Source organism: Pundamilia nyererei, unplaced genomic scaffold (assembly GCF_000239375.1).
Source record: "Pundamilia nyererei isolate P.nyererei 1_Seehausen unplaced genomic scaffold, PunNye1.0 scaffold00084, whole genome shotgun sequence".
NCBI classification, from domain to species: domain Eukaryota; kingdom Metazoa; phylum Chordata; class Actinopteri; order Cichliformes; family Cichlidae; genus Pundamilia; species Pundamilia nyererei.
Window position 1 is genome coordinate 1664589 of NW_005187485.1, and position 12526 is coordinate 1677114.

A 12526-nucleotide genomic window follows, 5' to 3' on the forward strand; every position below is an offset into this window, starting at 1 on the left:
GGTCAGGGAGACACGTCCAAGAAGAGATGACTCCCAGCTGCAGGCTCTTCAGATGCAAAGAAAAACAGTCACACCAGCAAACGTACGCTCACACACTTTTCTGTGACAGAGTACAGCAGAGGCCTGATGTGTTAACATTACAGGCTCCATAAATCTGACAGAAGATTTTTCATTAGTTAGATGCATCTATGCTTCACTTCCAAGATTGAACAATTCCCAGAGGAATCAAGTGCTGAAAAAAGTTCAGAAGGAGTTGAACAAACGTCCGTATCATGAAACATGAACTGTTTTGATAAAATGTAATTAAACCTTCTACCCCAACTGAGAAAATAATCCTCATTTGAAAGACACGGGGCTTAATTAATTTAAGGCTACATATAGAGGTCGAATAAGCCTCGTGAACTGAGAGTCCGTTTGCAATGTTCACCTGATAATCTAACATTTACAGATTGCATTCCAACGAAGACACAAACACTACTAAGTGGTCATCAACACACTAAACAAAACATATCATTATGGCCGACCATTACACACAGACTCACACCAATATGAGCACAAGAAAGGGACTAATAAAGACAATGACTCATGTGAGCGTCAAGACCATGCACAGGCACATAAAATGACAGCAAAGCCTACATGACTGTGTGTGCAATGATAGGTCTGCTTGGCCATCTTTGATCTGTGTTTTATTAGAGGCCTGGGGAAGACGCTGCTGAGTTGGAAAACATGTCATGGAGCTAACAAACTCTGCAGGGAAGTGTGTGCATGTATGTTGTGTGCCTCACAATTTCATTCCACTCAAACTAATTGAGTAACAGTTCATGTCAGTGTGTATGTGCGAGCGTCTATGCAAGAGGTAGTGTCAGTGCAACAAATAAATTGCATCCTGTGATGAAATTCATTTGGTACAATGCTAATGCAGAGAACCAGTGCAATGATACACTGCAGCACCAAAGTCAGGTCTGAGATGCAAACGCTGTTTGTGAAGGAGCACATTCCAATCTCTGCAGTGCAACCTTTTCTGTGCAAACCCGTGACCTCAGCAAGGGAGCGAAAACAAGCTTCTCTAAAGGAACAAAGCAGGAACTACAGTCATGCAATCACAAGGACTTAAATATACAATGTAATGTAGAACATTTGCTCCAAGTAAAACTGGAATACATTTACGGTCCTTGCCAAAAAATTTTAAGAGACCGGAAAGAGGATCCGAGTAAGAATTCAGGAATGTGCGTTTGTCTTTCAATCAAACGTCCTTTTCAGCAAATGTCTTTTTATTAGATCAAGAACATTGTTAGACAAAACAAATTACAGATAGGAAATAAAATTTGTAATTATGCGTATTTTAGGTAATTAACTCATGTTACACAGAGAGGAAGTCTTACTTTAGCCAACAAAATATTTAAGATCACAGACCTACTTGTGCAGTAGCTATTAAGATGATGATAGACGAATACTAATTATTTAGGTTTACTTGCAACCTTCGATTTCATGTAACAGGTGATGATATTCTTATTCTTTTCAGATGAAAATACTAATTTCTTTTTAAAAAGTCATGAAAGCAAACACATACAGCAAGACTGGATGAAGGAGTGTTTTGTGTACTATTGTTATCTGATGAGCACAACCCAATTTTAGGAAGTAATGCCTGTTGGATTTTGCGATTGCCACCTCTGTACCCAATGCCGTAAGAGTATGGGAAATGAGTGCATATCTAATGAGATCAACCATAAACAATCTAATTTTGTATTTTATCAACACAGTTTAAAAAAAACAAAAAACATTATTTTTCCTCCCTAGCTTAAGAACAGCAGCTCAAGATTTACTGCAACATGTTAGATAAAGTACAATGCTCGGCTGATCTTTATTATTTGTGTTATGTTCAAGAAATGTTTGCTGACTACTGTCTTCAACGTCACCTCTATTCATTCTGCTTTCATGCTGCACTGTGCTCACCAGGCTGAGAGGCTCTCTTAGGTTGACGTCTCATGTCCTTCCTTCTTCCCCTTTCATTCTTTCTCCCTGCCCAGCTCGCCCCCCCTCACTTACCCTTTTCTGTGCTAAATAGGTACTCCAGTTTTGGAGTATTTCCTCCCCTCCCTCCCTTAACTTTTGTTCCATTTTCTTTCCACCTTTCAGCCTTTATCTCCACATGCATGTAGCTACTTCAGGTAAGACAGGTAGACATAGCACTTTACTAGAATTACTCTCTTTCTCACCGGTCCATCCAAAGAGCTATTGTGTTGCTGAGAGGCTTTGAGTGGCCATAGAGTGCGTCTGTAGAGATCAGTTTCAAAACAACAAAGCAGAGGTCTTGGGCAGTGTCTCCCATCTTGTTCCTAGCAGGTAACGACAGACTCACTACATGACAGGCTGAGAAGAGAGTCTGTGAGTGAGGGCTTGTTATGTAGACTGTATGTGCCCCTTTAGTTCATCTTAACTAGCCTGTGTGATCACAAGTACAGAGAAGAACAGAAGCTCCGTGTCTCTCTTGCTACATAATGAGTGAGTGCAGTTTCAGGTGTGACAAAGCAGGATAAGCAGTGATTTATGAAACTGTCTTAGATGGGCAAAAACGTGTCTCACCAGAAAAGAAAGGAGACACCAGAGAATAGTTATACAGCGTAATGATGCGTCTTATAACAAAGAGCAGCACCTGAGGGAAAAGGAAGAATAATGCACACATACAGTGACAAAGATAGACTTTTATCCTACTACAAAGACCTTTGGTCTGACCTGTCACAGATTATTAATGACTGTTAATGTACACCGCTTTGTTAGTTTGTGTTTGCGTGTGGCCCGCGCCCACTGATCATATGGAGACCAGAAATTAATCGTAGATGACCAAACAAATTTCATAAAGGCCCCGCAGATTATTTTCCTGCTGTTGTTTTAAATATTAATTCTTTAAGAACGCAATACATGTCGTTTTGCAAACATGCACTGATTGAGTAATGAACAGGGAGGTTTGCAATTTACTTTATTACATCAAACACACGAGTTGAAATAATATGTTACACATTACACTGAAGAATACTGTGAGCTGCAGACAAGATATTTGAAAAGGGATGGTAAATGCACCTTAAGTTTGGAATATTTTATGTTGAAGATTTAAGCCATATTCCAGTAGCAGTAAAACACCAATGAATTAAAGCTAACTGTGTCTGCACACAGCTTCTTCCTCCTTACCAGTCCCTGAAAGACATCCTCTGTCTTTGCAGACAGAAGCTGGAGTCTTATGGGACACAGAGCGCCATAGCGGCTGCTCGCTCTCCTAGTAAATCACTGACCCAGAGCACAACTACTGTACACACATGCACACACATAACTCCCCGGAGAAGCGCAGATACAGCCTGTGAACCTCATCACTCAGTGAGGGCAGAGTAAAGAGCGATGAGAAATGTCACAGGGGGGCTACCCCCACCTCCTTTCCTGAGTGACCACCACACTGCTCTTTAAAGTGCATCCTTCCTTTCTACTTCCTTTCCTCCTCTTTCCTTCCCATGAGGGATCAACAATCTGAAGAGACTGGCTAAGGTGCGCTGGGGAGTCCTTCACTTGGGCAATAGACCAAGCTTCAGCTACTTCAAAGAAAGAAGGAAAAGGAAGGATGGAAGAATCTTTTTTTTGTTTTTAAAAAAAACCATACTATATGATACGTCTCATCTGTCACCCATCTCTCCACTTCTTTGCTTTCTGTCCTTTTTCCGGCGTCTCAAAAAACTCTCGTCCAGAAACAGATCCCATTACATGCCATTATACACACTCAGACTCTCTCTCTTTCACATGCACACACACATTAATACAACTGAGAACAGAGTGCAGGAGGTATTGTGGGTACAGATCAAAATTGGCAGGATGGTCTTTGTGTAGGCAGATTAGATAAAAAAACAAAACAAAACACTAATGGCATTAAGCCGATGGCCTGAAAGCCACAGTCACACTGACAACCACTCAGGGGAATACACACCCGTCCCCAGTGACAGAAAGAAGGAGCCACTGACACATCAGAGGCGGGGATCAGGTTTTCTGTTTTTGTGGCGATGGTTCTATATCGGAGCTAAAAGCTACATAACCAGGCACGTTTATTTTTGTACCATAAAGCCCAGAAAAGTATTCTCGAAACACAGATTCACTTCACAGTAGGACAAGGTCACACTGAATGAGGCCCCACATCTGCCTTCCTGACCTCAAGCTCAAAGTTGTAGAGCTCATTACTGTTGGCATAGTGTACAACTAGCCTATGTTCCTCAGTACATGTGCATACATGAATGAGTGTGTTCAAGTGTGTTTCCAGTGTCTAGAGGTACAAATACATCCAGATGAGAACATGGGAGTCATATTTCCTTCAAGAAGCCATCCACCTAAAGCAACACACACACACAACTAATGCTAATCAGGATTAGGTTTCATGTGCTCTGGAATGTGTGTGTATATGCGAATATGTCACTAGTGCTGGAGGAATTGTAGAAATTGGCAAGTCATCTGTTCACGCATGACGACTTTAGGTCATAGCGGAGGCAAAATACAATCCACTCACATAGTGGGCATGAGATTATTCTCGTAACTGAGCTTTTAATCAATGATATATTAGCAGGGTAGCGTTATGATGGAGATGATTACTTGGGAATTTTTCCCCCCCTCTGGTGCAATTTTCACAACAGCAGAGATAATCAATTTGCTACAACTGAAACTTCCAGCTTTAATTCACAAGCTAAAGCAGCATATTGAATTACATGTTCACTAATGGAGAAGGCTTGAGTGTACAACTCAGATGCAAGTTGATACAAGTAAAAATGGGACAATAATTCATTCATACTCCCAAAAACCAAAGATTTCTTTTTCCTCCCCTCAGATTTCCAATAACATGTTTGGCCACAATTAGAGCCCCTCTGGTATATCAGGACTGAATCAGTATAGTGTGTTACAGAACACAAATCTCCAGAGCGCCTCAACTTGTAAAGCAATCTCACACAGTGCTACAGTAATATACTAATGCATCTCATCTTCCTCTTTACAATGTTCCATAGGTTCTCATTTGGGTTCAGGTCAGCTGATTTGGCTGGCCAATCACAGACAATAATAACATGGTCAGCAGCATGGTAGCAGTTTTGGGACTGTGGCCAGGTGCTAAGTCCTGTTGGAAAAGGAAATTGACATCTCTATAAGATTTGTCAGCCAATGGAAGCATGAAGTGCTCTAAAAATCTCCCGGCAGTTGGCTGTGTTGACTTGGATGTGATAAAAAAAAGAAAAGTAACAACTGTTAACATCAGCAAGTGACATATCCCCCCCCCAAATCACAGACTTCAGACACCTCACACTGGACTTCAAACATCTTGAGTTCTGTGCCTTGCCACTGTTCCTTCAGACTCCAGGACCTTGATTTTCAAATGAAAAGCAAAATGTACTTTCATCTAAAAAGAGAACTTTGAACCACTGTGGAATTTTTTCCAGTTTTATTTCTTTTTAAACCTGGTAAGACGTTTCTGATACTGTGTCTGAGCGGTTTAATATTAGGAATGTGACAGTTGCTGCTCCTTTCCAGAAGAGATCAACCTCAGTCAGCTCTTTGTGGAGCTCTCACCAGTTCTTGAATGGACTTTTCTCGACAAGGTTAGGGTACACCTTTTCCTACCATACTTTTCCCTTGTAGTCGGCTTGCTTTGAAACGTGACTCTTAAAACAGCCAGCCTTTTCAGCAATGACCTTCTGTGCCTTACTGTCCTTAGAAGGGTGTTGATAATCGCCATCTGAACAGCTGTGAAGTAACCAGGCTTCTCTGAGAGAGAAGACTGGACGAGCTTTTATACTGATTGATTGGCAATTTGCTCAAACTTAAAATATTCTAATAATCTGGGATACTGGACTTCAGATATCAGAGAGTTTTACATGCAATTAATATAGAATATACTGTATATAGAATATAAGTCTATATTTTTTAACCAAACTACCAAAAATATATTTTCATAATATCCTAATTATTTGAGATACAAGAGTATGTGGGAGTGCATTGACATCTGGGATTATTAACATTAAAATAACTATTATTTCCCAAGTACTAACAAAACAGACACTGGATTAAATACTTAGACCAACATTCTTTGTGCTGTTTGGGGCAAAGTTTTATCTCACTATCTTGTTTTTAGTGTCATTCAGTTTATTTTGGCATCTTGGCTCACAGTAAAACTCTCATACCAAACCACTGCCAATAATCAGTTGTGTTCCATTTGCTTACTTACTTACTGACATTTCCTGAAATGCAATGGAAAAATCGTACATGCACTGGGAGCTACTTCTGATTGTTGTTTCAGAGGCTTTATAGCTCTCGTGACAACGCTGTATAAAAAAAACTTGTGCCAGAAGAGAAAAATCTGTGATCCATACTGATGGATTTAACCTGACAGTGAAGGTGGTTAGAAGTGCAGACTCTTGCTGGAGCACAAACTCAGCAGTTTGCATGCTTGCAATACTTTAAAATAAACCACATATTGTTTAGTTGATCACAGATGGTTGATAAATTAAAACTTTGTGTGTTTGTGTTTGTGTTTGAGAAGTGAGAAGGAGCGAGAATGCAGACCATGTCTGTGTGCCAGTATTTGTTAAGTTCATCTTTGGGAACTGAGCATTTTCCCCCCCATACTTGTTAGGTGAAAAGCCAAGAAAGAGCACCGGCCATATATGACTATCTTCTGTACTCATTTTTCTCCCCCCCTCCCTGCCTCTGGTTTTCCCCCCACATTGATATCTGATCTGCACTATTTTAAAGCACCTTCCATATTCTGGTTTTTCTAACCTGCTGAGAACACTGGCTTATGTTACACATTGTATGTCTCTGTGTGTGAATTATATGCTACCTCTCCAATGGATGTGTGTATTGAACTTGCCTTGGTGAAAAATACAGAGAGGTGAGTTTCACTGCCAAGGATCCAAATAGGGAACTTTGGAGACTTGAGGAATGCCCCGACCTGCAACACACACACACACACACAAACACACGCACACATGCACACACGCACACAGAAAAGGAATGCATAACCTGTGAGTGTCTATTTCAGTAAATTTCATCATGAATCAGTAATTGCTTGAAATGTAACATGCAGATTTTCCATTCAACATTAATATTTAAATAACAGCGGCATGTTATTTCTCTAAAACCCTCGACAATAATATGCATAATGAAATGCTGTAAAATGACAATGATAACTTAAACCGCCATGAATAGCATATAAATGCGCTGCTTTGTAACGTCGATCTTAAGAGCTCTTTAGTTACATTGGCAACCATCTACTTGCCATTAACCTATTACAGCTGCTTACTCACTTTACCTGTTCACAGGCTCCATATCTCAACTTCAGCTATTTTTGGCTTGCTTATATTGATAAATGAGCATTCCTGTTTTTCAAGCCAGCTGAATTATTTTGTGGTACAAGCATTTTTATACGTTTTCGTTGTGATTGGTCAGCCTTTCAGTACACGTTTTCCAAAAATAACTGTTCCTTCCAAACATATTTTCCCCTGGGAGTACAAACTTTGGCCTATGGTTCACAGTTTGAAATGTCAGAATTACAACTAACAACAAGTGTTTGTGTCTTTATTTGTATTTGTAGTCCTCCTTTCAGTTTTCACAATGGGCGTCTTTATTTGCATTCAAGCTTTCTTGAACAAACACAAATCCTCTGAAAGCTCACAAACGACCACCACTGGACAATTTGTTTATACTTTTAAATTATGCTTCGTGAACCTACAGAAAGAAGTTGGCAAGCTGTGTAAAATGTAAATGAAAAAACTGAATGATTTGAATCCATTTCAACTCCATAGCTAATTGAAAACATCTTTAATGCTGGAACTGTAGAAAACTGTAGTGGTTTTTGAAAAACAGAATTGGGACAGCAGCTTTAAGAGACTGGAAAAGTTGGGCAATACTAGACAATCACTTTGTGGAGAATTTTATAACTGATTAGAAACTGGAAACAGTCAGGATGATGGCTGGATATAAAAAGAGCACCCCAGAGATGCTGAATCTTTCAGAAGTAAAGATGTGGAAGGCATCATCATTTGTTGAGAGACCATATGGTCATAATGTTAAATAATTCAAGAGTGTTTCCAAACATAAACTACCAAAGACTCGGGGCATTTCATCATCTACAGTTCGTACTACGTCCAAAAGATTCAGAGAATCTGGAAACATATCTGTACGCAAAGGACAAACCAGAAAACTAACATTTTTCTGATCACTATTATTATTATAAATGGACATAGACTATTGCTGGTAAACAGAATTTGCAGCTGTATCCACAAATGCAAGTTAAAACTCAACTATGCAACCAGAGAAAACCCAACATCCTGACAAATCCACATTTAAAATTCCTTTTTGGAAATCTTGGACATTGTGTCTCTGAGGAACAAATGAAATGGACTGTCTGGCTTGTTATCAGCATGAATTCAAAATTCAGCATCTATGATGGTATGGCATTATGTGTTTGCATTGGTGCATAAAGTAAGGGCATCTCAACTTAATTCAAATGCATTTATAAAGCACAAAAAACTGAATAGATAAGAATGTGCTAAACATAGGAGCACAGGAGACACAATGGGCAAATCAGACACTCAAATGCCAATTAGTACAAATAAGCTTTGACTCAATGAAGGAACAGATTTGACTGTGAGGGGAATGCTGTTCCACAGTTTGGGGGAAACACAGTGAATGCATGACTTCTCCTAAGTTTAAATCTAGAGCGCAGGACAGTCAGAAGCATCCGATCGATTGAGCAGAGGGACCTGGAAGCAGCGCATTGATGTAAGAGGTTGGACATGTAATAATGAATCAGACCATGAAGGGCTTTGTAAACAAACAGAGCCTTGCACATCGGGCAAATAATCATTATTTCTTAGCAATATATGCAGGAATCAGTGCTACACTTGCTAACCACATAAAAATGTCAAATGCATTTTCAAGAAAGACCTCGCTTGCTTCACTAAGACAATGCTAAACCACAATTTGGACTCATTACAAAAGCATGGCTCTTTAGCGCCCCTGCAGGCCAATCTGTTGCAGAGCGGATATTTTTCAAAAGCCAATACAATTTCTAGGCTTCAAAATTTGATGTTCACGTAGTCAAATGACATGCAACTACATGTAAGTTTCATTTGATTTGAAAACGATGTTTTGTGACATTTTAGAGAGCTTCCCAAGCTTTGTGAAAATGTAAGTGTATCTGTGTCTGTACCTTGCAGTAGCGTAGTGATTCCATCAGTGTGAGAAAACCAACACATGCCTGTTTATGAATTCCCTGTAGTTCTGCAAGACAAGAATGGGGAGAAAAATACAACAACAACAACAACAACAACAACAAAATAAGAATTCCAATGATGTCAAACTGGTATTCATTTTTAGTTTTGTGCAGTGCTGTGAGGTTTAAGAGTTATGACAGTCTGGTGACCAGAGTTTAAATCTTAGACCACAAATGACTTCTGCAACTCTCATATGTGTAGATGTTTCTTTTGTGCGGATTTGGTGTCTTTAAGCATCTCCGTGCAATGCTTAATTGAAGTCTTACTCATTCCAGAGCACTCCCTGTCTCCATCCCAGACATTAGAGACCGCATGACCAGTTATAAGAAGGTTCACCAGGCTTTGACTGCAAAAGAGGGGAAAAGACGCATCAAGAGGGTGAAAAAAAAGAAAAAAGAAAAAAAAGAAGATTTGCTTCACTACCTCCCATGGCCATGTACAGGATCTATGAGAGGCTCCATTGTGTCCTGGATCTCATTCCTTATATTTTCAATGCCCTGCACAAACAGAACCAAAGGAAATTAATGTATTTAATTTTTGGTTAAACTGATGAATGACGATGATTTAATGCAAAAAATCAAGGTCTTAAAATTCAGTAGCAGTTTCATTCACATCATAATTATTTCAGTGTTGCATTTTTCTAACCATCTCTGTCAAGTGCTTTCATTTCTTTACCTTAGTGAGGATGACAGAATAAAGGAAAAGCAAGACTCCACAGCACCCCCTCCAGGTGTGGTAGAGAGACAGCACCTCCTCTCTGAGATGGGCCACTGACATGACCGTCCGTTTGCTGCAGGAGGGAAACAAACACAAGAATGATGTATGAAACACTCAAAAGACAAATGTGCTGGGCTTCAGGAGGTGTCAATTTGACAAATGCACTAACTGAGTTTGTGATGCCCAGATGCCCTTTCACAACAGGGCAGGCATCAAATAAATGAGAGGTTGAAGAATAATCTGATCTTTTGTTTGGAGCCACTTCCCTCCTTTGTTCAACCTTGGAAAGTTTGGTAGTGAAGCTATTCGTCTTGGTTTGCGTGCACTTCCTCACAGTGAGTCAGCACTGCTTTTTGCTGACTACCGTCTCAACTGCCAGTGCGCTATTTGATGAAATTTCAATATTTGTCTGGCAAACACACCACTGCATTTATTTGGCTTGTGTTTGTGTGGCAGACGGTGTGAGAGAAAGGTAGTTCTTTTTTATTAGGCAATCAGTGAAAATGCTGAATCAGCAAATTGTGAGCAGTGAGTGAGTGAAAAAGGTAACACCGATGTGAAAGCCAATTCTTGCAGGCTTAGATTAATCTAGTTGAAATGTGCTGCTCTCTAGTACAGTAATGCATATTGACATCTGTCCCACAATGACTTACAAAGTCCAAATCCCTCCAGAATACCAACAGTAATTACTTAATATCAGGATTTTATGGGAATTAAAGAAGCTAATTGTTATATATGGACAGAATATTTACTGTCACTTACTGGAGAACACTGTGAAATTGCTCAAAGCCAAGCTCCTCAGCAGCCAAAGCAGCTAGGCACAATAAAACACACAGAAACCATAGTGTTAGAGCATGTCACATTAAAATACTGGATCAAGTGATTAGTCATTAAAAATTTCTATTTAACAATTAAATATTAAGACAAGTCTTCATTTAAACAGTAAAAATACTTCTGCAGTTTCATTTTCAACGTGCATCTTTTATGGAAACGTGACAGACGTAGGACTCACTGGGTTGCTGTTCCTGTGGTGGCTGACTGCTTGCTGGCTCTGGCATGTCCTGTGTTTGCGACTGTGCCTGTGTGATTGTTTGTGTGCTAGTGTGTGGGCTCTGTCCTTTGGCCCAGGTCACCAGGCAGAACCCCGTGGAGGTGCTGGAGCAGACAGACTCCAGGATTTCGCTTAGCGTCGAACAGAGTGCCATTTTCTGCTCCTCCTCTAACATACACAAACATAAAACGTGCTTTAAAAAAACAAACAAAAAAACAAAACCAGGCAATTCAGTGAATGAGGTTTTTTTTAAAAAGAAATTACCTGACATTTGTCTCCAGTTGGAACTCTCTCTGCTAAAGAGGACATTTTTTAGGAGGAAAGCCTGCAAAGAAACAAACTCTGTAACCAAATTTGCAAGAAATATTGCATGGTGCAATGTGCTTTATCTCTTAGACATTGTTTGTCCAAAATCAGCAATCACAGACTAACAGAAACTAATATTTACTTCATTTTATACAAGTAACCATTTGTATGGGGCAGTGTTGGGACTAACGCGTTACAGTAACTACGTTATTATTGTGGTAACGAGCACGGTAACTAGTTATTATGCCAAAACCAGGAACGCGTTACTTGTTACTGGGATTTAAATATGCTCGTTATTCGTTACTTCGTGTGGTGGCTGTCGCGGAGCTTCCACAGATTCAATAACATTTGCAAGTGGTGAATGCCAGCAGGTGGATGAAGGAAAAGGGAGGCAAGAGGAGAGACCCGAAGCGGCCGCCGGACCGAGTGTCAGGTGAACTGAACTTAGAAGTTATGACCTGCAGTCCATCTAGGTCAGATATGATCCAAGTTTAGGTGGAGTTTATTTTCGTTATGCTGACTTTTTCGTACTGCGTGCTAGCTAGCATGACAGAGTTTCTATACAGCTGGGTGGTGCTATGATGTTACTGATGTTGAACTTTATTTTGTTCATAAGGTTAATTATTAGAGTTGCCAACTGTCCCGTAAAAAACATAATCGTCTTGTATTCAGAGAAAATATTACGCATTTCGTATTGAGGTGAAAAGGAACAGTTTGTCCTGTAATTCAGCTACAATGAAGACACAAAGCTGGATTTATTCCGTGTTTACGCTGCACAGCTGCCCCTTTTTCCTCTCATTCTCTCCTCTCCTGTTTCTACTTCAATCATAAAACTGATCAGTGATCAGCGTATCGGCTTTAGTTCAGGTGGCAGAGCAGGTCAGCCACTAATCAGAAGGTCGGTGGTTCGATCCCAGGCTGCTTCCTGGCTGCATGCCAAATATACTAACCCCATGTTTGCCTACTAGTGGTGAGGGCCCGGTGGTGCCAGTGTCCGGCAGCCTCGCCTCTGATAGTGCGCCCCAGGGCAGCTGTGGCTACAATGTAGCTTGCCATCGCCAGTGTGTGTGTGTGTGTGTGTGTGTGAATGGATGAATGACTGAATGTAGTGTGAAGCGCTTTGGGATCCTTAGGGACTAGAAAAGCGCTATATAAATGCAGG

General features: G+C 40.2%; 1 protein-coding gene across 1 annotated transcript in view; it reads right to left on the reverse strand.

Moving 5' to 3' along the window:
• Positions 1-12526, reverse strand: part of mindy3 (MINDY lysine 48 deubiquitinase 3) — a 25870-nt gene that overhangs the window by 10024 nt on the left and 3320 nt on the right. Inside the window, exons 4-11 of the mRNA XM_005738532.1 lie at positions 11323-11383; positions 11020-11226; positions 10770-10821; positions 9966-10080; positions 9714-9787; positions 9557-9636; positions 9227-9297; positions 6884-6964 (exon numbers count right to left, since the gene is read on the reverse strand). Of these exons, the coding sequence (XP_005738589.1) occupies positions 6884-6964; positions 9227-9297; positions 9557-9636; positions 9714-9787; positions 9966-10080; positions 10770-10821; positions 11020-11226; positions 11323-11383 (741 nt within the window). The remainder of the gene's footprint in view (positions 1-6883; positions 6965-9226; positions 9298-9556; positions 9637-9713; positions 9788-9965; positions 10081-10769; positions 10822-11019; positions 11227-11322; positions 11384-12526) is intronic.